Source organism: Girardinichthys multiradiatus, chromosome 2, assembly GCF_021462225.1.
Source record: "Girardinichthys multiradiatus isolate DD_20200921_A chromosome 2, DD_fGirMul_XY1, whole genome shotgun sequence".
Classification (NCBI taxonomy): domain Eukaryota; kingdom Metazoa; phylum Chordata; class Actinopteri; order Cyprinodontiformes; family Goodeidae; genus Girardinichthys; species Girardinichthys multiradiatus.
In genome coordinates, this window is record NC_061795.1 from 13,787,462 (window position 1) to 13,814,150 (window position 26,689).

General features: G+C 42.7%; 1 protein-coding gene across 4 annotated transcripts; it reads right to left on the reverse strand.

The window, feature by feature from the left end:
• Nucleotides 1-1,775: 1,775 nt before the first annotated feature.
• sin3aa (SIN3 transcription regulator family member Aa) lies at nucleotides 1,776-26,146 on the reverse strand. 4 transcript variants are annotated; one of them, XM_047345555.1, is made up of 21 exons: nucleotides 26,067-26,146; nucleotides 20,375-20,594; nucleotides 19,207-19,389; nucleotides 18,970-19,076; nucleotides 18,569-18,863; nucleotides 18,249-18,497; nucleotides 17,986-18,138; nucleotides 15,593-15,748; nucleotides 15,373-15,462; nucleotides 15,084-15,202; nucleotides 14,754-14,964; nucleotides 13,680-13,796; nucleotides 13,310-13,548; nucleotides 12,961-13,144; nucleotides 12,299-12,875; nucleotides 10,073-10,242; nucleotides 9,817-9,990; nucleotides 7,161-7,253; nucleotides 6,029-6,123; nucleotides 5,657-5,849; nucleotides 1,776-3,582 (listed from the first exon to the last, which is right to left on the reverse strand). In XM_047345555.1, the coding sequence occupies exons 2-21, from the start codon at nucleotides 20,561-20,563 to the stop codon at nucleotides 3,352-3,354; spliced, it is 3,825 nt and encodes a 1,274-aa protein (XP_047201511.1). In that variant the 5' UTR covers nucleotides 20,564-20,594; nucleotides 26,067-26,146; the 3' UTR covers nucleotides 1,776-3,351. The 4 variants fall into 4 exon arrangements, with proteins under 4 accessions (XP_047201511.1, XP_047201519.1, XP_047201525.1 ...); XM_047345563.1 differs by lacking the exon at nucleotides 26,067-26,146 and adding an exon at nucleotides 24,721-26,035; XM_047345569.1 differs by lacking the exon at nucleotides 26,067-26,146 and adding an exon at nucleotides 22,608-22,905 and having other exon boundaries at nucleotides 15,373-15,459.
• Nucleotides 26,147-26,689: the final 543 nt, after the last annotated feature.

Here is a 26,689-nt window from a genome sequence, read left to right on the forward strand (position 1 = left end):
TGAGCCACCGGTAGGTCACATGTTGTTATTAATTTCTCGACCTGCGCATGCGCAAGAATGATCATTCAGTGCTTCTGGCAGTCATCCGGGATTCATAGAACCGTAGTTACATTCGTAACTTTCGTTCAGCCTTCCTGTTATCTACTAAAAAAACAATCTTCCTTTCTTGTCCAGCCTCTATAAACTACAGACATGTTTTAACATGTCGTAGAAAATACCTTTCCTGTAAATATCTTATTTTCTGTACTTTCTCTGACTTCAGTTTTACCCACCTTAGAAATACTGAAAATAGCTGAGTGTTCTTAACTCAAAAACAGCAGACACACCAGAGCTGAGTGGTTGTCAGCATAACCAGGTAGCATTTATGTATGCTGCATTCACTGACCGGGAACCTGTGGGATTTTTCCGACAGTCCAGCCACTAGTTTGGGCTAAGGTTGTCACGACACTAACATTTCAAACTCGATACTGATACTAACAAAAATACTCGATACCATTTTCGATACTGCGGCATCATTTTCTGAAGGTACAAGGTTCTTTCTAGCTAAGAGCAAAAAATATGAATATTGACAATATTTCAACTTCCTTACTTAGAACAATACAATTACGTAGAGTATAATTGAGACCTTATCTAGAAAAATCTATGATTTAAGTGTCACTTCCCTGTTTGGCAAAAACTGTAGACAAGATGATGCTAAGTAAAGGTGTTAACATTCGTTTTAAAATGCTTTAGTTTGTATCCTTTTCGTTTATTTCCTTCATACTCCTGTATTCTTGCCAACTTCATGTGTGTCATGTTCCTATTTTGTTGTTTTTAATAGAGTTTGAAAAAAGGAAAGTGATGGTCTGACAAAGACTGATCAGTCTAGCAGGTGTCTTCTAAGGGCAAGAACACTAGTTCTTTACGGTACGTTTGTTCATTTAACAACCCCTACCCTGTGTTTTTATCCTAACCCTGTTTTCTGTTTACTTCATGTATTTTTACCTAACCCTTAACTCAGTGTTTTTCTGTTTAAAATTAAAAGGAGACAAAAGTCTCTATAAAGTCCTTGACAAACAAATTTGTGTTTTCTTAATGTTAATTTTGTATGATTGGCCGAATTTTTGACATGCAACCGTTGCGCTGATCACTTTTTGGCAGACCATCACTTTATGGCACAGCATCGGAGTGGTTCAGGACTCTGCACCTGGGAAGCGCTTCTCGACGCAGGAGCTCAAACTGACAGAACTGTGTCATTGGGCCGTCCGTGAAGCTAATATTTGAACAGACAGCATAAGCTAATGTGCTCCAGGAGACTTATTACTTCACTGTTGCAAATACAGAAGCTTCACTGAACTTCTGAAGTTGCTCTCAAACATCCGTGCCATAGCATCTCTTCTCCCTGAAGAAGTCCAACAATTTGGGCAAATGTGAATGGGTTAGTTTAAATCTATTTTGACGCAAATGAGTATCTTTAAATACTTAGGGTTTCTAGCATCAATTATATCGATATTTTGATTATTTTTACAACCTCAGTTTGGGCCGATACTGAAAACACAAAACAGTATTTTATTTTTAATTTAGAATCGGCGCCAATCAGTATTGGCAAATAAAAGTCCTTTAAAGTATCGGTCACACAAACTCGGGCAAAAAAACCACCATCAGTGCAGTTCTTGTAATGAAATAGTGCGTGACACATGGTAAACGGGCTCTCTTATGCCCTTCCTGTTAATTTTAGAGAGAACAAATGACCAAGGAAACGAACAATTAAAAAGAAAACTCAACAAGGGGCTTCATAGGCTACAAATGTCATTTTTTATTATTACTTTAAATAAGGTCTAAGTAAAGGGACTAAAGACATGCTTGTGTGACTTCTTACATTATCAAAAATATGGTGTGGTTTGCAGAAAACTACCCGGGAAGAAGGAAGCGTGCCGAGGGGTCCGCTCTTCTGAGCTCTGAAATAAGTCTCACTATTACCTTGGACGGTGCTGTCAAAAGGAGGCAGTGATTTTTGACCTATCAGTTGTCACAGGCAAGAGGACGACAAAAAAAAACAAAACAAAAAACACAAGACCTGGATACATTTCTACTTCCCTCTCCCCTCCAAATGTTCTTACTACAGAAATTTAAAAGCAAAGACATAAAGAAAAAACACAAAGGGGGCAAAAAAATTATAATTATCAACTCCCTTTGGTAGAAATGGTAATAAATGGGCTTGCATTTGTGGGTTTCATATACATCCTAACTTTAGCCGTTAATCACTAAAGTCCACAATAAGCTTGGAAAGACTAGCACAACAACATGGATCTGTCATAAAAAGTCTGAGATTATTTACAGAGTATTTACAACATGAGTGGGACAAGGACAGTCCTCCCAGAATGAGCCAGGTGTGTGTGTATGTGTGTGTGTGTGTGTTTAGTGAGTGAGCTGGTGTATTGGCAGAGGGCATCTTTAAAAGGTTGACTTTCCAGGGCGGCGAGGATTTTGTGTTAATAGAATTATATATAATATATATACACAACACATACACTGGAATACATGTCAGGATCTGACATTTACACGCTATACAGTTTTACAGTCTGAGACCAAACAGTGTTGTGAGTTTATTTTTTTTTCCTTTTCCTTTTTTTTTTTTTTTACATGAAATGCAACAGTGCTTTTCTACGGTAACCCGACAGCACCACTTAGGGCTCAGGCACAGTCTTTGATAATGCTGCCATGTGTTTTGGAAAAAAGAAATGTGACCCCTCTTTCCGGCTAGTGATGATGCACCATCGGGATTTGGCCGTGAAGGCAGGAATGTCGGAACCAGATGTCTCTGACGTGACTGAGCCCCCTTCCAGTAACCCTCTTCCTCTTCCTGAATAAGTGCACTTGTCCATCACATTGTTTTCCATAAATAACACCTCAGTAGGAAGATGGGAGCTCTGATGGCTTCTGACGGGGCTAGCTAAAGCGAAGCTCAGTTCTGATAAAAGTCCACAAAGCACCACTCTTCTGTTTTGCACCGCCTGTCGACCTGGCTCAAGGAAGTTAGTGCCGTGGCTCTGAGTGCTGGTAAGAGCTGAGGTCTGTGACTGGAACGTGAGCACTCCTAAGTTTTGGCACCAAAGGCCCTGTGAAAAAACTGGGCCCAGCTAAAAACGCTGGTAAAACAAACAGAAAAATCTGTCATCCTGCCGCCCTGGATGCAACACACAAGGGAGCGACTATCACTGTTGCTCCCATGTTGGCCTTGTAAAAAAAAAAAAAAATCACATGAAGCCCTAATCCCTACCTATAAATCGTGGCCTCAGGCCACACCTTCCACCCCCTCCTCCACAGGAGTCCAACAGGCCCCCTTTTTTTCCTCCACACTGACCGGGTCGGCTACGGCGCCTTGCTCGGCGTCCCGTATTTTACACGGTACTTGTTGATGTTCATGTACTGAAGGACCTCCGGGTGGCGTGTGGTGGTGCAGGGCAGCAGGCCGTCGCGTCCTTCGCCCATCAGCCATTTGGTGGTCTCAGCGCTCATGTCACGGGTGACATGCTCTTTGACCCAGGAATCCACCCAGGCCTGGAAGCGCTTGTGCAGTCGCGTGCTCACCCTCTCGTGGGACTGAGGAAAAAATTAAATCAAAATCAGAGTTGTTTGTTAAAAGGATGCAACGGTCTGCGATTCGAAATGCGAGCCCAAAGTTCAATGGATTTCATGTGACAGACAAATAAACAGAAAAAAAACAACAAATGTCTAAGACAGCAATTACCTTTTAACTGCCTTGCAGGTGCTGCAAACAGCTGCAGGGTTAAAAGGGAATTTCACGGGAAAGCCTCGGCTTTCTAAGAACAACATGGCCGTGCAGCCCTTATTTTGAAACGCTACACCGGATCAAGCAATGAGACGTGTTGTCCAAGGCCCTTTGGACCAAAGCCCAGATGTTTGTCCAGGCTGGTCAAGCATGGTGGGAGGGGTCATGATTTGAGCTTGTTGTGCAGACACTGAGTAGACTCCATATAGCAAACAGGGTTCCTACACAATTTTCATTTCTAAAATTCAATATTTATATACACTAAAAATGACTTTAAAAAGTTTCTGGACATTTGAGTATGAAAAAAAACCCGGTTTTGGTCTTAATATAAGCTCTATCAATCATGATACACCACAGTTCTTAGGTTAGCTTCTGAATCAAAAGCGGGGTAAAGGGCACTGGTTTATTTATTCGTTTTTTATTTACTCGGCTGCATTTTAAAATCAAGTCTGGACTCAATTATCCAACAATAAACTAAGTTATTTTAAAGCAAAGTTTGTAAGGTTATGATAACATTAAACTTTGTAAAAGTTCAAAAAGAATAACCCCTTCTTAAAGTCAGATATATGAAGGTTTTGATGCCGGGAAAAAAGCAGGTAAACATTATTCTTTAGGTTCTCTTGCTCACCAGCTAAAACTAGCACCCTAGAAAAGCTGTTATTTTTACTGTTTATTCTTTTTTTTAACAATGTGGTTACATCCTAGATTATGGAAGAAAGTAATAAAGAATGTAAATGAAACCAATGCAAGACGCTCTGTATTGTTTAGAAATTCTGGATTTTTTTCCCACGCGATAAACTAATTTTCTATATTTTTTCCTTTTTTCCCTACTTATCCAGACAGTGTAGGAAACTTGAAAAGTCTTCTAGAGTCAAATGTGAGGCTTCTTAACAGCTGAAGCTTGGCTGAAATTGGGTTCCAGTACCATCCCAAACACAGCAGCAGATCTACATGCTGGCTCAATCTTTTGCAATGGCCCAGTCGAACTCCAGACTGGACCATCATCTGATCAAATCGTTTTTTCCCCATATTTTGTCCCGTCGTGTAAAATCTTAATGTAAAGGCGGATGAATCTACTTCTTTTCATGGCTGGAAGTCAGAGAATGTGAGTTTACAGCGAAATGCCATACTGAAAGGCTTAATTTTCAGGTGAACAACTGAGGCCCTGTTTACATGGAGTTTTCTGGTGAAAACGGAAAAGTTTATTAGCGTTTCTACTGTTTGTTTACCTGACAAACGGCTCGCGTTTACTCTGAAAATGGCACAATTTGTTGTGTAGACGGGAAAAATTCTTTCTTACAGGGAAGCCCTGGCTCATTTCTGTATGATTGAAATCTGTAGAAATGAATCCACACGCGTATAACACCTGCTGACCAGTTTAAAACCCACAGAAGAAGAAATCAACAATAACAATGTCTGACTGCAGTCTACTAACTTGTGCTGCTTAATCTATTGATGGTTCTCCAATAAACTGCCCATTTTCTCCCCCTTTTTTAAGCAGGAAGTGTTTGCGCATGTCGCTCAGTTTCAAAGAACACACTGCCTACTAGTGGCATGGCAGGGGAATACCATTTTCATGTCTACTGTTGTGTTAATGGGAGATTTTAATTAAAACGTTGTGAGGATGTGTTCACAAACGGGATGTTGAGCATAAATAATTTTGCTACTACTATTATTATTCTGGAATTATTCATAATATTTGTAACTTTACATAACACAGAGCAATGTTTTTGAGTCAATAAAGCCGATCAGAACCCTGCAAATGTTCTTAAATGACCCAGAAGGTTTATGCCAGCTGTACCACCATGCTGTGGTAAACATAGCAGCAGAGTTGGAGGGATGTCCATCTGGAATTGTAACTCTGTGAAAGGTTTCGGTGAATACCTGGTGAGCCCTCATCAGGGCCGTGCGTCGATACATGTAGTCCTCAGACTTGAAGACGTAGACCATTTTGTAGGAGTTTAGTTTGAACATGCACTCCATCTTCTCCTTCTCCAGGGATTTCTTTCCTCCCTCGCAGACCTCCTTGTCCATCTGCTCCTTGCCTTTCTGGTTCTTCCTGATCCGTCTCAGGTTCCTGGTAGGGGGTGTGGAATGTACTGAGAAGGTTAATTGGCAATGTGACTGGGCAAATTTGTCAAACTCAAATGAATCCAGGACTCATGTCCGACTCTCATAGGGACATATAGCTATGACTAACTGTTCAGAAACTGGATATAGGAGGAGGAAGAATGAAAGAGTGAAAGAATGAAAGACCTTGGAAGAAACACGGGCTTCTGGGCGAGATGCTCCCTCAGCTCGGGAGTGGTGGAGTCTGGGTTTAGGTAGCGTTCAACGTAATCGGACCAACGCTGCAAACACAAAACAAGTCCAAGACAACCGCAACATTAAATGTACAGGTCCATTGCAGGAGGTTGGTAACTGGTTCTTACTAGTATTCCCACTCCAGCTGGAGAAGGGAACCTTCTTACTAGACAATATGTAAAAACAACATGACTTTTCAGTTTCGGCAAACACATGACAACGAAGTTCCTACACATTTTTGGGATGGAGCAGATAGATGGGTGGATGATGAAAAAAATCAAATGCCTTGGTGGATAGATAGGCCTCTGAATTTAATAATCAAATAGATGAACAATGGTCGAGTGGACGGATAGAGAGATCAGGCAAATGGCTGAGTGGAATTTCAGATAAATGGATGGACAGATGAAAAAGAGATTGACAAATTGATGGATGGACAGACGGATGAATTAATAAATAAATGGGTGGATAAACAGAAATAACTCAATGGATAGATGAACAGGCAGAAAGACTAATACGTGGACGGACAGATGGATGGACAACTGAAGAGATGGAAGGACAAACGGATGAATGGACAGATGGAAAGTCAAACATAGCTGGATGGAAAAAAAAAAGATGAACTGGTAGATATATGCGTGGATGGAGGGCTAGGCAGACAGATGGATGATGGATGAATAGATGGGTAGACTCAACGATGACTGGATAATATGTGGATGGACGAATGGATGGAGAGAACGTTTAGACAGCAAATTAGAATATAAAGTCTGGAAATACTTTCCAAACATATTTTGACTAAAAAATTACTTTAAATTCTACATTTTTCCAGCCTGCAGGAACCCTGAGAAACTAATGCAATACCAACTAAGTGTTTATGGAGCTTACATATAAATGAGCAGGTTAACACTCTTATAGGCCCATGTGTGTTAGCTGCAGTGCTTTATTTCCTTCTTTATCACACAGTAGAATAAGTAGAGCAAAGCATCACAAATATATTCTGTTTTGTAATGTGGAACTGCAGTAGGGATTATTAAATGTTCAAACCAATCGGACCTCAGAACCGACAGGCATCAGGTGAGCAGCTTCTTACCTCGGCTTCCATGGGCTCGTCAGAGTTCTCCTCCTCCGTGTCGAGCAACTCCACTATGAGCTGCACTTGCCCTCTTTTTTTTGAAAACATCACCTGTGAGAGCAAGAAAGAAAAAGTCAAACCATTAAAAAACACAAAAACGTGATTTTAAAAATATTCAACAGTCTGCAAAGACTGGATGTTCCTCCGAGCAGTGAAGCTCATCAAGGAACTAACAAAATTTTTAATGGGCAAAAAAAAAATTAAAAATCATATTATAAAGAAAGAAAACCTAAAAATCTTAAAAGTGTGATGTTGTCTTTGGATTGCTTTATTAAATAAGTTATTCGTGGGCCCAAGAAAACTTTCTTTTTCATCAGTGTCTCAGCCCAATAAACAATAAATTGTACACAGCAGACAAACAGATTTTCTTCCACACATTAGCTTGAAGGGATTTCTGAGGGGAGTTGACAACATTATATTTTGAGAAAGGTTGGGAGACTTTTCAATTCAGTCAGTCAGTTTCTACCGCTTATTCCATAGTGGGTCGCGGGGAAGCTGGTGCCTATCTCCAGCAGTCTATGGGCGAGAGGCAGGGTACACCCTGGACAGGTCGCCAAGTCCATCACAGGGCAACAGACAGGACACACAACCACACACACCTAAGGCAATTAACCTAACAGGCATGTCTTTGGACTGTGGGAGGAAGCCAGAGTACCCGGTGAGAATCCATGCATGCACGGGGAGAACAATTCAAACTCCACGCAGAAAGACCCCGGCTGGGAATCGAACCCAGGATCTTCTTGCTGAAAGGCAACTGTGCTACCAACCGCGCCACAATTCAATTCAGTTCATTTATATAGCGCCAATTCACAACACATGTTGTCTCAAGGCACTTCACAAAGTCAGGTACATACATTTCAATTAATCCTAACCATTGAACAGTGCAGTCAGATTCAGTTATTTATTCAAATTGGATAAAACGTTTTTTTATCTAAGGAAACCCAGCAGATTGCATCGAGTCAGAGATTTGCAGCATTCCCTCCTCCCAGATGAGCATCTAGAGACAGTGGACAGTCACTGGCGTTAACTTTGCAGCAATCCTTCATACTGAGCATGCATGTAGCGACGGTGGAGAGGAAAAACTCCCTTTTAACAGGAAGAAACCTCCAGCAGAACCAGGCTCAGTGTGAGCGGCCATCTGCCACGACCGACTGGGGGTTTGAGAGAACAGAGCAGAGACACAAAAAGAACACAGAAGCACTGATCCAGGAGTACTTTCTACGGGAAGGAAAAGTAAATGTTAATGGATGTAGCTCCTTTAGTCGTTTCATCTAGAAAGAAAGAACAGATAAACTCTGAGCCAGTTTTCAAGGATACAGTCTGAAAGAGAGCACATAGAGTTAGTTACAGTAAAAGCTCAGTCAATTGTCATGTCTAGGAGAGAGAAAGGGTTAAACACTGAAAGACAGGGCTATGTGGATCATCAGTAGAGGGTGAGCATTAAGTTGTTGCCAGCAGAAGCTCGGACGATTTCCCTCTCCAGAAAGGTGTCACAGGTAGACACAGAGTCAGGCCAGGTGTAGCTTCTAGGAAGAGAATAGAGAGAGAACATAAAGTTAGAAGCTGAAATAACAGCAAATAATGCAGAATTAGAGAGTAGTGTGAGAATGTAGCGAAGAGGGTGAAAGTGGTCATTATGTCCTCCTTTTAAGAGTTTGACTGCCCTTAAAATCTTGTTTTAACAGCTTCATAACTGTAGAACGTTCAAATTATCACGTGCAGAAAAATGAGACATTCAGTTACTTCCATTCACTACTGCTATTTCACAACATTCATGGCATGGCTCACTAATAAAAAAGCAGGCCCTTCAGTTGTTGCAACTGAAATCTTTCATATTCCTGGGTAAGGTGGTGGTTTGTTAGGTCTCCAAAACAACCGGTTTTTCACCCTGACTGGACATATCGACATTCAAATCTTTGCTTTAACTGAGCCTGGATAGCTTTTCTATTCCTACTTTTGTTTTGAGTAGCCATTACGCTCTGCGCCGCTGTTCAGTATTCTCAATATGTAACATCATCACTCTATAGAAATGCTTGTTTTCTTTCCTTCACGCTTTTCTACGGCTTGTTAGATTAATGATTCCCAATGAGTTTGTTTCTCATCCGTTCTTGAATTTCTTTAAATTTGGGTGCAATGTGTTGTTTTTTTGAGATGTCTTGGCCTACTTCATGTTGTCAGACAAGTTCAGTTTAAGTAGTTTTTTTGATTTTACAGATCAGACAGTAATCTGGGCTAAGTGAAACCTGGGAAATAAACTCCTCACTTTACGAAGGGCACAATTGCCTTTTCACACTCCGTCACGCTGGCTAAGATATTATTTAGAATTTTAATACATGAAATCATGACTTGAAAACCACCTTTTGCATTTACTGTCTTTGTCTGATTTTAAGATTTTTTTTTTCATGATCTGAAAATTTAAGTCTGACAAAAAAGGAAAAACAGAAGAAATATTTTTTCAGTTTTTCTCAACTTAAGATAAAAAGATAATTGTGAACTTCAAACTCTAAGTTTAACTAAAAATAAAATGTAAAAATGATGATTTATGCCCTTTAATATACTAAGATTGTATGCTCAGCTGAAGGTTTTTCCAGGGACTTCACACCATGTCACTTACCTTGAAGCAGTTCTCATCAGACATGAGCTGCTCGGCTTTCCGCTGGTAGATCGCCTCAGCCGAGCTCCTTGAAGGCTGTGCAGACAAGGCTCCCCCGGTGGCCCCGTTCCCACTCTCCGCAAGGTAGAGGTCTGTCACCTGGATGCAGATCTCGTCGCTCACTATGTGCTGCAGCTATCGAGGGAGTGGGAAGACAAACAACTGTTACAGATCCGGCAACTCATTCCAAGACGCTTTTGAGAGACCGGGCTATTACCTGCCGGACTATGCTCTGGATGAGCTTGTCCATGGTGAAGGCGATGTAAGCATGGATGGTGAACATTTCCCTCAGAGAGTCCTCATACTGAGAAGCTTCCATGTTTCCATCAAGCAAATTCCGAACCATCTCCAGGAAAGCTGAATAGTAATCCTCCACTTCGATGTCCACTGGAGAGCAGAAACATTATGAAAATCTCAACCTAGTTTTTGAAGCTGCCCAAGAAAATGTCTTTTTTAGAGAGGCACCGATCAGAAACTTGTGTCCAAGTTCTGAGCTTGTTTTAGTAAGGTTCTGACCTGCCGATACAGATTGTGGATGATTCTGTCTTACAGGGTTACATCAGGGTTTTACCAATTAAAACAAAGACAAAATGATAAAGGCGCTGAAATTTAAGCTAACTTTAGCATCCTGTATTAGCAATTAGCATGATTAGCATAGCTAACTTCAAACAGCAGTCTCCACGATGCCCAGCCACCACTCCACAGCTGGTGGATCTTCTTTGTACAATAGTCTTGTGATGGCTTTCTTAGTTGCAGTAAGCAAGATTTTTACCAGGTACACATCTTTTTGAATTATATCATGTGTAAGACACCCAAAATAGAGTGCCTTACATGATCTGGGTATTCCATATCCAAATATTTTTTTTCAAAATAACACATGTTATCCAAGTATCCACTTAATCTTGGGCAGGACCAAAATATGTGGGTGTGGCCTACATCCATCTGACCGCAGAGCCTCCAGCATGGCTGAGAGCTGGTTACCATCCTCTTTCTAATCTTTGGGGTTATAAAAAATCTGATTATATTTTTCCAATTGAATTCTCTCCAAACTTTGAAGCAAGTGGCTGTACACTGTGTTTTACAGATTTTAAACCATTCATTCTCACTTATATGATCCTGCAGTTCCTTTTCCCATTTTTCTTTAATATATACAGTAGATGTTTCCCTGCCTCCCATCAACCCCCGATACAGTACTGAAATAGCTCTACATTTCTTCCCCTCATAAGCCTTCTGAAATATTTCAATTATTGTACCTATTTCAGTCCTCACCTCTTTCTCATAGTAGTCTTTTATCTGTAAATATCAATATTGATCATGATCACCCAGTCCAAATTTTGTCTTCAAGTTCTCAAAACTCAGCAGCCTATCTTGTTCTAGCATTTTGCATGTCGCTGTAATCCCTTTATCTGCCCAATGCTTGAACCCTTTATCATAAACCCCCGGTCTAAACCTCGGGTCCCAAGCAAACCAGCTTGGGCTCCTCACTTCTAGAGTGTAACTAAACACCGATGTAATATCAAAAGAGATGTCTGTGGTTTTCAGAGAGAACATTGTAGCAGCTTAAGAGTCTGGTAAAGATTTAAAGGGGTATAAAAAGAACTTAAAATAAAAAAAGGTACTACATGACAATCAGTCTACTAGTGAAAGACATTCAAAACATCTGCCAAAATTCCTAAGGTTTAGGCCACCCAAGTAAGTTCACTTCGAGAGCAGACCGCAAGATGCTAAAAGAAGTCTCGAAAAACCCTAAATTGTCATGAAGAGATTGCAAGCTCTTGCTACTATTGATCTGAAAGTGTAAAATCAGAGTCTGCACAAGTTTAACATTTATGGGAGATGTGCAAGGAGGAAAGCATTGCTAAGAAAAACATGAAGACCAGAGAGAACATAGCTTCCCATGTATCCTAGAAAAATGTGAGACCATGTGTAAAAACTGAAGCAGAACAGGACTCTGTAACATGGCATTAACCCAAAACATACTGAAAGATCCACCAGGGACAGGATGAAAACTCAAAGCCCAGATCTTGAACTCATTGAAATGTTGTGGAATGAACTGAATCGGGCTCAATCTGTAAGAAACCATCAAACATCTCACAGCTGATAGTGAGGAGTGGGGTAAACCTTCCTCAGGCCAGCATCACAGAGTGGAAGGTGTCCTTTTCTCAGTTAGAAAACAGACTTTATTGCCATCTAATGTTAAGTGACTAAAAACCGGCAAATATTTGATGTTTATATTTTTTGTTTACTGTCTTACTTTTGTTTCCAGAAATGAAGAGAAATGTGATTTCTTTGTCAAGAGCTGAATATTTAATGGGTGGTCCTAGTATTTTCTTGACTATGTTTCTTGACCAGTAAGTCAGTCAGTCATTTCCTATTGCTTATCCATAGTTTCTTAACACAAATTCTAAGTGCACTGTGCTGTGATGGCTTTGTAGTTACTCACTAGGCTCCTTGAGTCTGAGCTGGATCGCAGGATTATCGTTCTTCTCCTTCTTGAGCCCCAGGACCTCTCGCTCCCAGTCCCGCTCCCTGACGTCCTCTTCGATCTGCCGCTCCGCTTGCTCGTACAGTCTCAGTAAGCGCGAGCACAGCGTTTGGTGCAAGCGCAGGAAGATGTACCAGTTGTTGTTGACAAAGAAGAGGTTATAGGCGTCGTCGCAGGAGCGCAGCTTCTGCGCTGCTGTGTTGCCAAACAGCAGCTTGGACTTGGAGGGGCTCCCGCTACCCGAGACGCCGTTGTGCTTTTTGGAAGCGTCCTCCTCCAGCTCTACGTCCTCTTCTTCCTCCTCCTCCTCCAAGTCCGACAGCTCGCCGCGCTGCGCGAACAGCATGTCGGGGATGAAGTGGTGGATGATCTGCTTGATCTTGTACTTGTCCTCCTTCTGAATGCTGGTCTGCCGCTTCACGTGGTGGATGATGAGCGCTGCTGCGTCCTCCAGGATCTGGCTATCCTCGTACGCTAGGGTCAGGTGGGGGCCTGTGGGTGCGGAGGAATTCTCCTCCGACGCCTGCTCCTGCCGCTGGAAGTCGAGACAAAGCTTTAGAGCCACTTTGTTCTCCTACTAAGCACTAAAAATAAATAAATATGCAGTGAAAAATCATTACCTCATCATATATGGTTTCAATTTCATTTAGCAAAGACTTGGATCGAAACACTTTGGTGTCGTTCTGTTTGAAGTTGATGCCTTGATGGTCCAGAGATTTGAGGTAATATTTCTCATTCTGTTCCCTCCAGATCTTGTTGAAGCCCCGCTGGGCTTCCCGCCATTCCTCCTCCTTCGTCTTTAACCTGGTCGCAAAGAGCAGCTGAAGTCAAGAGAAAACTCTAACTCCGAGAGGCGTTCTTTATGCAGAAACCATAAACTTTAACACGATTTATAGCAAAAAGTGACAGAGAATCAGCTAAACGGGACAAAAATGAATTAATATAGTAAGTTGTCGGTTCAGCGGATACCTTTTCAACACGATGGGAACAGAAACAGCAGGGTTCTTCTTCAGGCCGTCAAGGATATCTGGAGCTTTGTCTCCGTATATCCTCTGGATGGCCTTGCGGTGTATAACCTCCGAGAAACCACCCAGCGTGTTGTCCAGGCGAAACTTGGCCTGCTCCTCCGCGGACATGCGGGACAACTTCCGCTGCACCGTCTCCAGCACCCTGATGGTGGCCAGGTTGGTCTCGATCACCACATCCAGCTGTGTTGAGACAAAGCTTTTAATACCTGTTCGCTTATTGCAGTTAGAAACCAGCCAAAAAACGACAAAAAAACACTCGCTGTCAGAATAAAAAGCACGCAAAAGGCACGGTTGAGAAAGTTCCTGCTCACCTCAAAACGTTCGTCCTCACACCTATAGATGTGCTCCTCATACTGGGTTTTCTTGGAGCTGACGAACGTGGAGTCCTCGGACCACGAGGGAAAGGAGACCCAGGTGTCGTTCAGGACCTGGACATGGTGGCAGAATTCAGGAAATCTACATTTCGATTGCATGCAGTGATCAGAAACTCAAACAATGTCAACAGATGAGACAGTAAAGGCGCATTTCGCTCCAACAATATACAGACCTCTGCAAAAAACAGTCTTACCCAATGAACATCTTCACATCATGTCAGGTTAAAAGCACAACAGTCATAATCTTAACGTAATGGTAACGTGGATGGTAAATGATCCATGATAAAGTTTTTACCATGAAAAAGTGCGTTTGTTTTCGTCCTCAATATGAACTGCCTTCAGAAGTCACTTGATTAGAAAATAGTCCATAACAGCCTCAGAGGTTTGTTAGAGAACATTAGTGAACAAACAGCATCATGAACTGGTCAAATCAGACCAAACTTGAACTTCTTAGTTTATAGGTATAACGCCATGTGTGACAGAAAACTACTACAGCACATAACCCTGACCCAAACACAACATCTCCCTGGTAAAGCAGGGTGTTGGAAGCATCACGCTGCATCATGCTGGACGATACAGAAGTGACGGGGAAGCTGGTCAGAGCTCACAGAAAGGCAAATGAAGCTAAATACAGAGCAATCCTGGCAGAGAACTTCTGAAAGACTTGAGACTGGGACGGAGATTCACCTTCCAGCAGGACAACAACCATAAATATACAGCCAGACCACTAAACACAGCCCAATTACTGAACAGCTAGCAGGAAACTCAAAAATCTGTTTTTACAAATCACTGTGAGTATTGCAAGTACAATGAGGCTGCACAGAAAATAACACTCCTCAGGGCGGATGTAGTTACTGAGTAAAGAAGATGTTTTTAGGCAGATAGATCAAGATGTTTAACATAAGGTCAGAGGAAACACAGAGATGTAAGAAGCTATCTAAAATGAAAAAGTATTATCTACGACACAATGATTTCAAAGTGTCCACTCCTCTCTGGCCGTTTGTGTCTCACCTCTTTACAAAGCGGAGTTCTGCCGGTACACTTGGGCTGCTGGTAGCTTTTGGGCAGAGCTCTGTAACTAGAACCCAGTCGCTTACAGGAAGCATAATCAATCTCCATGGCGATACCCTCCGTGGCCCGTTCCTTGGGGTATGTCTCAATATGGGACATTTCGCGATAGCCCAGGAAGTTTTTGAACCAGCCGAACAACTCGGGAAATTTTCTGTGAATCAGAATGAAGCAATTCAACAAAAAAACAAGACAATAAACAAACAAACATTAAGAGACAAAGGCTGTTTAAAGAAATTTAGATCACATGCAAAGAGAAACAGGGTTACATACCCCAAAAAGGGCAGCACCAGCTGCACCAGTTCAGCTCTGGAGATCACCTCCTGGTTAAAGATGACCAGACAGCGCAGGAAGTTGTCATAAGCCTCGGCACTCCGCAGGGCTTTGCGAACCTAAGAATATATTAGTCTTTAGAAAATGTACAAGCAGTGGTTAAGTTTTAAAGCTACCTTTCCCTTCATTATAGAGTAGGAAATAAAGTAAACTCCACTGTTGTCTCAGGTGTGTTCATTTGAACCTTTTCTCCCTAGACACGACAGAAACCAACTTAAGCCAAAGTTACCTTTTCAAAGAACAGAGACTCTGTGCCGACTCCATGCTTGTTGGGATCTGCCACCGGGGAATCCTTTAGATTCAGTAACTTGGGCTTCTTCTGTAGCATTACCGAGAGAGTAAATACAGAAACACAGGTATGATCATTAACGACCAACCAGAGGTGGAGGTAAAACAAAAACACAAAAACGGAGCTGAAATAAAGCTGTGGTGGTATGTGTGTGAAAAACCTTGACGGGTGGAGTGGCCCCTGGAGTCGGGTGGCGCCGGATCTGACACCCATTCTGATTGGGCCTCTGTTTGTTGTTGAGCTGCAGCTTTTTGGTGGTGAGGCCGTGGTCGTTCTTTACGGATTCTGCCTTTTCTGCGTTGGTCTTATTTAGCATCTGGCGAGAACACACAACAGTGATTGAGAAAGCGCTCGCGACATCTGACACAGATAACTATTCATTCATGTTCATCAATAGTGCCGTGCAAAAACATGCAGACTTGTTGAACTTCTTCACATTTTACCACATAACACCCCTAAACCTTAAGGTTTTATATTGAGATATCATGTAAAAGACCAACACAAAGTTGCACTTTTTCTTTTTGACAAGTCTGGCATATACAGGTCCTTCTCAAAAAATTAGCATATTGTGATAAAGTTCATTATTTTCCATAATGTCATGATGAAAATGTAACATTCATATATTTTAGATTCATTGCACACTAACTGAAATATTTCAAGTCTTTTATTGTCTTAATACGGATGATTTTGGCATACAGCTCATGAAAACCCAAAATTCCTATCTCACAAAATTAGCATATCATTAAAAGGGTCTCTAAACGAGCTATGAACCTAATCATCTGAATTAACGAGTTAACTCTAAACACCTGCAAAAGATTCCTGAGGCCTTTAAAACTCCCAGCCTGGTTCATCACTCAAAACCCCAATCATGGGTAAGACTGCCGACCTGACTGCTGTCCAGAAGGCCACTATTGACACCCTCAAGCAAGAGGGTAAGACACAGAAAGAAATTTCTGAACGAATAGGCTGTTCCCAGAGTGCTGTATCAAGGCACCTCAGTGGGAAGTCTGTGGGAAAGAAAAAGTGTGGCAGAAAACGCTGCACAACGAGAAGAGGTGACCGGACCCTGAGGAAGATTGTGGAGAAGGGCCGATTCCAGACCTTGGGGGACCTGCAGAAGCAGTGGACTGAGTCTGGAGTAGAAACATCTAGAGCCACCGTGCACAGGCGTGTGCAGGAAATGGGCTACAGGTGCCGCATTCCCCAGACCTGGGCTACAGAGAAGCAGCACTGGACTGTTGCTCAGTGGTCCAAAGTACTTTTTTCGGATGAAAGCAAATTCTGCATGTCATTCGGAAATCAAGGTGCCAGAGTCTGGAGGAAGACTGGGGAGAAGGAAATGCCAAAATGCCAGAAGTCCAGTGTCAAGTACCCACAGTCAGTGATGGTCTGGGGTGCCGTGTCAGCTGCTGGTGTTGGTCCACTGTGTTTTATCAAGGGCAAGGTCAATGCAGCTAGCTATCAGGAGATTTTGGAGCACTTCATGCTTCCATCTGCTGAAAAGCTTTATGGAGATGAAGATTTCATTTTTCAGCACGACCTGGCACCTGCTCACAGTGCCAAAACCACTGGTAAATGGTTTACTGACCATGGTATCACTGTGCTCAATTGGCCGGCGAACTCTCCTGACCTGAACCCCATAGAGAATCTGTGGGATATTGTGAAGAGAACGTTGAGAGACTCAAGACCCAACACTCTGGATGAGCTAAAGGCCGCTATCGAAGCATCCTGGGCCTCCATAAGACCTCAGCAGTGCCACAGGCTGATTGCCTCCATGCCACGCCGCATTGAAGCAGTCATTTCTGCAAAAGGATTCCCGACCAAGTATTGAGTGCATAACTGTACATGATTATTTGAAGGTTGACGTTGTTTGTATTAAAAACGCTTTTCTTTTATTGGTCGGATGAAATATGCTAATTTTGTGAGATAGGAATTTTGGGTTTTCATGAGCTGTATGCCAAAATCATCCGTATTAAGACAATAAAAGACCTGAAATATTTCAGTTAGTGTGCAATGAATCTAAAATATATGAATGTTAAATTTTCATCATTACATTATAGAAAATAATGAACTTTATCACAATATGCTAATTTTTTGAGAAGGACCTGTATTTGTATTCAGCCTCCATTTTTCTGCTACCCTTAAATAAAATCCAGTCTGACCGTGTTAATAAATAGAGTCCAAATGTGCGCAATTTCTATCTAATTTTGCTGTGAAAGCCTCAGAGGTTCGTTAGAGAACATTAGACAGGAAACGGCATCATGAAGACCAAGGAACACAGCATACAGTTAATGGAGGAACATGTGGAGAAGTTAAAAACAAGACGTTTAAAAATGGAAAGAGTATAGCTAAACTCCAAACCCACCAAGACCCAACTGTTCACCTATATTGACAGGCCGGGGGGGCTTTAAAGCTCACAGAGGTTTAAAGTTGTTAAACGTTCAAGGGGGATATGGGAAGGGGAATTAAACTAGAAAGTCCTAATACGTCCTAAAAAGAATCTGTAGATACGTTGCTGCTGCAAAAAAGGGAAAGTAGCTCCTGTCATCTTACTGCTGAACTGTTGGCATCAGGGAGAAACTGTCCAAACTCCGAGAGCAGATCCTCTTGGTTCTTGAAGAGCCTGGCAACCTGAGCGTAGACCTCCTGCTCTGTCAGAGCCGGCGTATAGTTCCCTCCAGCCTCTTTAGCATTACGCTGCTCCTTCTTTAGTGTATCAGCATAAAAAAACCAAAATCAATTCACCCTAATTACAGCATGCATCAAATAACAAATTCATCTGAATGTTACCACGTTGTAGTTTCAACCCGACGGACCTGGTATGTGTGGAGAATCTCTAGAAAGGCTTTATAGATGTCTGGCTGGCCCTGGAAGCGGTTCTTGATCTTGTTGACGTAGTTGATGGCGTGGTTGAACTCCACGGGCTGGTTGTTCTGCATGGGTGGACCAGCGGGGGTCCCACCGAGAGGTGGGTGGAGCTGCACTGGCGGAGAGCGGGGAGAGGTGTACGTGGGGATGGACGGATTGGTCTGGCTGCTTGGTGTCACCGCCTGTGGCTGAGGAGGCTAAGGCATAGAAATGCTCCTTTAAAACACATCCAGATTCACAAAGAAAAACCTTTTTTGTTCCACCTCACCTTGTTAATCTTGGCGGGGGTTGGCTGCGTCAGAAGCGGTGGAGCTGTGATGGCAGCAGCAGACGGGAGCTGGGGCGGATGCTGGGTGGCCGCTCCCGTTATGGGGATGTTCTGGACCGAAATGCCATGAGGGGTTATATGGTGAATCTGACCCGGAGTCGTCACATTGACCAGGTCATTGGTCTGGACCTCGATCTTGTAACCCGGGGGCAGAAAAGTGTTGAAGCCCATGATGAGGTCAGGGTGGCCTTTGAAGAGCTGCGACACTCTGCTTATGACCCCGGGAGTGTCGATGCTGATGAACACACACAAACACACACAACACAGCAGAGATGAGTTGACTTGAAGTGCTGAAGCAGCTGGGTTACCTGATTAGTGAGTTCTACTTAAGGTTGCCTCACCTTTGGGACTTGAACTCTTTCATTATATCTAAAAAGTCATTGTAGACCTGAGGCTGGTTCCCAAACTGTAGTTTCACTTGATCCAAGTACGACAAAGCATCTTCCACCTAATGGAGACAGAGGACAAGGCCAACTTTATCTACAGCATTCCCTGCAGACATTTTCATGTTTAACGACTCAACATTCAGATGCAACACCCTGCTGGGAATCACTTTCAACACGCATGGATTCGCTCACCTTGAGCCTCTGGAACTGCTGATGACCCTGTGCAGAGGATGGGGAGGGCGCCGTGTGCCCATGCCCCGACATCACTGATGGCCCATGGGGCTGAACGACGGGGCTGTGATGGTGGGGCCCGGTGTGGACCGCCGGACTCGGAGCATGCCCGTGTCCGCTGCTGTTCTGGGCCACAGTGGGGACCTAGGAAAGGAAAAGTTGTTTTTTTTTACCTGAATGGTCTCAGTGTAGATTCAAGAGTTACTGAACACAGTTAGTGCCCAGCAATTCGCTTACATTGACTTGCAAAAGTATTCATACCTCTTGAAATTTTACACATGATCAACCACAAACAAGTTGACAATCCCAAGCCTCAGTGTATTTTACTGGGATTGTACGCCATAGACCAACACAAGTTAGAACATAACTATGAACTAGGAACAAATTTATACATGTTTTTTTAACTTTATTTGTGGTATAAATCCAGCTGTTCTGTGATTGCCTTAGATGTTTGTTAGAAAACATTAGTGAACAAAGAGCATCATAAGCAGACAGGTCAGGGATAAAGATGTACGGGGGTTTAAAGCAGGGTTGGGTTCTAAAACAATATTCCCGACTTTGAACATCTCACAGAGCTCTGTTCAATCCGTTATCTGAAAATGTACAGAGAAAGGCCTAATGCAAAACTACCAAGATATGACTGTCCGCCTAAACTGACCAAGCATAATTTAGAAAAGACGTCAAGGGGCCCATATTAATTATGGAGGAGCTGGAGAGATCTGCAGCTCAGGTGGTATACACACAAAACACCACATGTAGTGGAAAGTTAACATTGCACATTATGCTCAACATGACTACCCCCCTACAAAACATTGTAGTGGTAGCGTCACGCTTTTCAGATATTTTAGCAAACACATCACAATCTTGTAAAAACAAAACTTGTTAGAGGCTGTAAACCACTTCAGACTGGGCAGAAGGTCCGCCTTCCAGCAGGATGACACTAAACATACAGCCATAGCTGCAACGCATCCCACCCATCACATAAAATCCCAATTAAGTAGACTTTAGTTTGTTGCTTTAATCTGACAAAATGTGAAAAAGTCGAGAGAGAATATTTTTGCAAAATATCAGAGGATGATTGATGATGACCTTTTTTTTTAAAAAAGCTTATAAACCAATTTTGCTTTACCTGGTATCCCTGGGGGATGGAGTACTGGATGCCAGCTGTGGGCTGCATGTTGTCGGTCACGGCTTCATACACGGCCGGAGCAGCAGGGGCAGGGGCCAGGATGCGATGCTGGAAAGGCTCAGGGTTGCCAGCAAGCCTCCGCTGCTGCGATGCAAAAACCGTGTCCTGATCCTCCAGACGCCGCTTCATTATGAACGCATGCCTGTGAGAGCTACAAGACCTGGGAAAACAGGGACAGTCTGAAGATCAACTTTCACTGGCGTGTACCTCAGTCAAGTTTTCAAACCCATGTACTGATTTTATCTGGTCTCTACTTACCTTTTTTTTAACCCCTCTTGTGAATTTATGAAGACACATGCAGTGCCAGCAATTTAGCTTTGACTAAATTGTCTCAGACCGAAAAGGTCTATTGAGACATCGAAGGTTTTAGCAGCAATATCAAGCCAGAAATCAATACCTGGGACCATATTGATTTATTACCAAGTGATTATGCTTTGTTGCTGCACAAACGTACACAGACCAAGAATGTGACCTGTATTGTAAAATAATTTCAAAGGGACACTTCAGAGTTCCTGATGCAAGGTTAAATTAAAACGTCATGAGAAGTTAGAAGTCCATTTACTTAGCTTCAGTAAATGGACTAATTCTATAGCACCGTTGAGGTCATACCTCATATCTCAGTAACTCTGGTTACTTCATCACATTCTCTGGCAGGTCATTAAAAGTGCTGGACCCCTTATGATGGAAAATATAGTGGAAATGTACACATTTTTCAGTTTTAATGCAGTATGTTTTTAAAAGCTCTATAAACGTTGTTACCAATAAAGTAAGCATAGGCATATTTTAACCTATTAACAGAACTTCACCTAAAAAAATCCCGTTATACCTTTAAGTGTCTTTTTTTTTTTTACTAGCTTATGATATTTGGGTCATTTTTCACACCACTGAGTCCAGACAGCCGTATGTTGGTCAGCTGTGACCAAACCACTTTGCTTATGTATCAATAGAGCGAAAAAACATAACTGTGTGTCTATTTAAGCAAGAAAAATAGCTTTAATAACATAAAGTATGGAACATTGTAAACAATTTTAGAGAAGCCACAATAAACTATCATCTTTACTTGACAATTGCAGTCTGGATAAACGTTTATCTGGTTACATTTTAAATGTTTCTATAGTCGCTATTTGTTCCAGCGTTGTATGTTAAAGCCGTATTTTCTTTGCTCCAATCTAAGCAACAGTGTGAATATCTTCTTTCGTTCAGATAGCATGGACTGAATGTGCAGCTCGCGGTCTCTCTAGCCAATGAAAACACGAGAAGCCTACGTCAGCGGTGCAACAAACAGGTGCTGTGGAAACGTGGGAGTCCGTCTACCATTCACAACTTCCTTTAGACACCAGCAGCTTCTAGCCGCTTGAATGAACGGCGTTTTAGGATTTTAAAGCTCCGCGAATAAATAATAAAGGGTTACAAAACACACAAGTCAAAGTGACACAGAGACAAGACTGAGGCGAAGCTTCGAAGCTAGCGGCTTTTTGTCCCGCAGTTGAGCTCCACTGAGCCGTTAACCAACAGTAGCACTGAAAGCAGCAGCGGAATGCTAAGCTATTGCATTTGTGAGGTTTACCGCCTCCGCCCGTAATAACTTTATCATCACACATAAATGCTGCTGTGGTTGTTTCATGATGATGTTGGGCAAAACCACTTCACCGTCGCGTTTATATGGCCTAGCCATTACAAGCACCGACCTCAAGTTAGAGCTCGAAGCTTTCCGCACGCCCGCCATTTAGCGTGGCGAAAAAGTTCGGGATTTTACACACCGTTTTTTTCAGGTAAGCCAAAGACTGACCGAGCCCAGCAACCATGTCATAGAATACTAATGCTAAAGCATGTTATACAGTTTATTTTTGATGACTTTCCCGGAAATGTGTCTTGTCGCCAGCGGTACCGAGCTGCCAGCTAGCTAATGTAAACAACATGGGTAGCCAGATCGGAGGATCCGTCCTGGGCTCGGAGGGAAACACATGCAGGTAACCGTTAGCGATCAGTCTGGTTTACACGGTAACTGTTTAAAATACATCAGTAATTACCGATCGAATTTCTATGAGGCACATTTTAGATCCGTCTGTGATAGAGTGGTAGGCAGGGAGATGCGGATGATCCCGTTTAGTGTACTTAAACCGTCAGCTAACTAGCTTGTATTAGCTTACTGAATGAATACAGCTGAACTCACCCCTCTCCCGAACAGCAAGCAGGAGTGTGCAGGCGATTATATGACGATCCGTTATATTTGGACCAACCTCTGCACCTCTGGTTGTAAAACACACGAGTGTGAAAAGCAACTTGTCGGCGGCGTGTGACTTAAAATAAACAATTCGGGCAGCGGCAGCAAAGTAAAAATCTCCCCGAGAGAGGAAAACAATCTCCGTTCGGTTAGCTGGAGGTAGGCGGACTTGCCAGGCGAAACCCCGCGCCAGAATGCACGCGATTGGTCAGTCCATTCAGATGCTCCGCAGCAGGGGCGGGGCCTCATTTAATGTTTTGAATTTGAGCTGTCAATCAGGAATTTATGGCACGGTTACCAAACACACCCCTCTGGACTTGCCTTGAAGTGCGACAGGCAGCAGAGGCTAAGTTCAGTAAATGAGACAGGTTCGTACTGTTTATAGTTGAAAATGCTCCGCAGTCAAAGCTGCAAAAACAACAAAACAAAAAAAAAAACTATTGGGCAACTTAAACTTACTTTTTTATAACTTCTTATAGAAAATTGTAGAATTATGCTAAATATTACATATTTTTCATTAGACATAATGTTGATATAGCTTCATTATAATGGTTATTGTCATTGTTTTATGTACACTGCGTCTGAATACCCGAGTAGGCCTGCTTGCACTTTTTAAAACAAGTTTTTGGAGTGCTGTGGTGTGGTTGCAGACCATACATCTCACATTAGAGATGATCAGACTATAGTCAAAAAGTCACTTTTTTCAGCAGTTTAATGAAAAACTGAAACACTTGTAATGGTGATCCATTACCCACAGTGACATATTTCAAGTGTTTATTTTTGTTATGATGATTACAGCTTAGCCTACATAAATAAATAAACTCCCCACATTCTTAAAAAACAAAAAAACTGCATAAGAGCAATAACAGCATGTGATTTTTTTATTTAAAAAAATGTTGGCCTGCTAACAAATATGTCCAGGTACTGTACAGTATATGCGCACAATATTTGTCCCGAGCTATGTTTGCATGAATAACTGCATCAGTGTTGAGGTGGCGTGGAGGCGATGAGCCTGAGGCTCTGTTGAGGTGTTAGGGGACCCCAGGTTGCTTTTAGCTTGTCTGGATTGTTGTGTCTGTGGTTGTATCTTCCTCTTGGAATGATCCCAGTGGTAAGGTAAGGTTGGCTTGCTGGCCAGTCTAGTACAGTGATACCATGTTCATTAAGGCATTGGTACCTTGGTTGTGTAGGCAAGGCCCAAGTTCTCCTGGAAAATTAAACCATTTTTCAAATCACTTCTGATTGGAAACTTCACTCTGGACCTCTAGCTGATTTAACTCCACGCCACTGCACTCTTCCCCCAGATTCCGGGAACTTTTTTTTTTATGTTGTAACTTTTTTTCTTACTATTTTTTACCTTTGTGTGCAATTGCATGCTTCCATTCACCGGTCACTTGGCTGCTGCTACACTTAAATTTCCCCACTTTGGGAAAATAAAGGATATTTCTATTTTTTTCTTGATTTCCCATTGCATATGCAAAATGTGCTTCTCATCTGAAAAGAGCACTTTGGACCACCATATAAAACACATGATTTCTGGTTCAGGCATGGGAGTTACATCATAATTGTAGCTCATGTCCTGGATACATCTATGTGTGGTGGCTCCTAAAGCACTGATTCCACACTATGTCAATCTCAAACTCCTGGTAGAACCTGGCTTCATAATCTTCTCAAGGCTGCAATTACCCATGTTGCTTGTGTGCCTTTTTCAACCACAATTTTATCCTTCCACTAAACTATTAACATGCACAGATAAAGCACTGAACAGCCAGCCATCTCCATGTGAAAGGTGTCAATGACTGCTGGTTAGAGAATTTAAAAACTAAAATAAATGGACATTTCCATGATATTCTAATTTATATCATTTATATGGACATGTACAAGGTTTATGTTTTCTAACACTGCTTGTGATTTTACAACCTGGGATCAGAAGAGTGTAGGATGGTACCTTTCCAAAATAAGGCAGGTCCAGGGTTCTAGCTGTTAGTCCTTGTAAGTAGAAATGATGCATATATGCAAACAGAGCAGAAAAATTGAAAACACATTTCAACCCGATAGTTACCTGATTGGCTCTTTGTGTTTTAGCAGGCTAAAGATTTTCCAGTAACTGCAGCCTTTATTTTGACAACGCAATTGCAATCCTCCAATTTCCCATTCAGATCCATCAGGCTCTGTCCACCCATCCTACCAATGGATGCAATGAAAAACCATTTACATAATGGACTACTTCCTGGACTCTAATGACACGTGACTCTGTGAAGGAGGGCCTCTTCCATTGCACTTTCAGACTCCTCCCACTTCATGTGCTGGAGCCAATCACTGCAGGCTAAACGTCATCACAAGTACTCGCCTACAAAAGGTGGAACTTCCAAAATAAACCATCGCCCACGACAGGCGGAGCCTCAGTAGTAGCCCGGGATTCCTTCTTGTAGTCCAGGTTGAGGAGTCATCAGCACCCGTAGGCTGCACCACACGCTCTCTACTCTGCTCTCAATGGTTTCCCCTTCCCTGTGGGATCGGTGCTCTATGCCGAACCAGCAGTTAAGACCACAAAACACCTCGGGGAAACTTCAAGCGCACAATAAACGAGTTTACGTCGATTGGCGTGCATGTTTGTCTTTGCAAGTTTGTGCAGAAGCATGTAACAAAATCGCACTGCGGGCTGCGGAAACACCCCCAACACCCAGCGCCACGGTTAGATAGATCGAGCAGCCCCTTGCAGTGTGCGTCAGTCGACTTTCTGCACGCTCCAAACAAAAGGATCCACGGCGCCTAGCCGCCTTTTCTGTCCATCGAAGCCCTTTTTTCCCTCCAGTGGACGCAAGGAACAGGGGGCCTCGGCAGCGAGCACGGCGTGCTTTCTGCGCGACCTGAGCCCGATCAATTTGCCCTTACTGAACAATGCCAAAGTCAAACGGAACGGGAACTGCTGTGCCGCCGCTGCACAGACACATCGGCGTGGCGGAGACCCGCCATTCCCCGCGACAGAGCAGCCCCGTTTCGGGAGGACCGACGCGCTATATTCTTTGTTTACCGCTTTTCTCCGGGGTTTAAACGTCTACGCTGTCTCACCACAACAACTCCCTCCCTCTCTCTCCACACCGATCCATTCGGAAGCGTTCCATCCGCTCACAAACGCTGGAGGCGTGCAGACAGAGGGACGCCTCGGACGGTCACCGCACATCCCCGAGATTGTTTACCAGCCGACATAATGCTGCAGATTTACCCTCAACTACCACGTTATGTCTTCCGAGCCTTCTCCAGCCTATACAGCCCCGCAATACAATTCATTTACGCGCACAAAAGGCGCGTCTAGCGATAAAACGCCTTCAGATTCTTCTCCATCGCCGCTCACCTGTTAAATACCGCTAGTTTAAATAGTAGTACGTTTAAACAGCTGTTACATACCCAGGGAAAAAGGCTCCTTTACTCCGGAATTGTGTTTGTAACAGAATAGTTGGAGACGCCCCCCTCTGCTGGCATTGGCGCAAAGTGCAGGACACGTCACTTTGTTTTGAATATCACCCGCTAAAAGTGAGGCACTGCCACCATCCACTGCAGTCTGAGACAGAGGGGAGCTCTTGGTTTTCACCCCACCTTCTTCATCAGACAACATCTGCTTTGAGATTAAATCTAGTTTCAGATGTGTGACGCTCAATACATCTATAAGAACAGAAGTTTGCCTTCTCGGATGTCAAAGAAGATTGATTTGGATGGATGGCTTTGAGGGACTAAGCTGTTGAAACTGAAACAGAGGAAGCTAGAGCTACATACAGGTCCTTCTCAAAATATTAGCATATTGTGATAAAGTTAATTATTTTCCATAATATAATTATGAAAATTTAACATTCATGTATTTTAGATTCATTGCACACTAACTGAAATATTTCAGGTCTTTTTTTGTCTTAATACGGATGATTTTGGCATACAGCTCATGAAAACCCAAAATTCCTATCTCACAAAATTAGCATATTTCATCCGACCAATAAAAGAAAACTGTTTTTAATACAAAAAACGTCAACCTTCAAATA

Excerpts from the sequence above, each read along its gene's own strand:
- sin3aa (XM_047345555.1), bottom strand. The coding sequence starts at position 20,563 with ATGAAGCGGCGTCTGGAGGATCAGGACACGGTTTTTGCATCGCAGCAG. Across the intron at positions 14,965-15,083 it reads CTGGTGCTGCCCTTTTTGGG|AAAATTTCCCGAGTTGTTCG; the intron begins GTATGTAACCCT and ends TCTGATTCACAG. Across the intron at positions 10,243-12,298 it reads GCTCAGACTCAAGGAGCCTA|TGGACATCGAAGTGGAGGAT; the intron begins GTGAGTAACTAC and ends TCTGCTCTCCAG.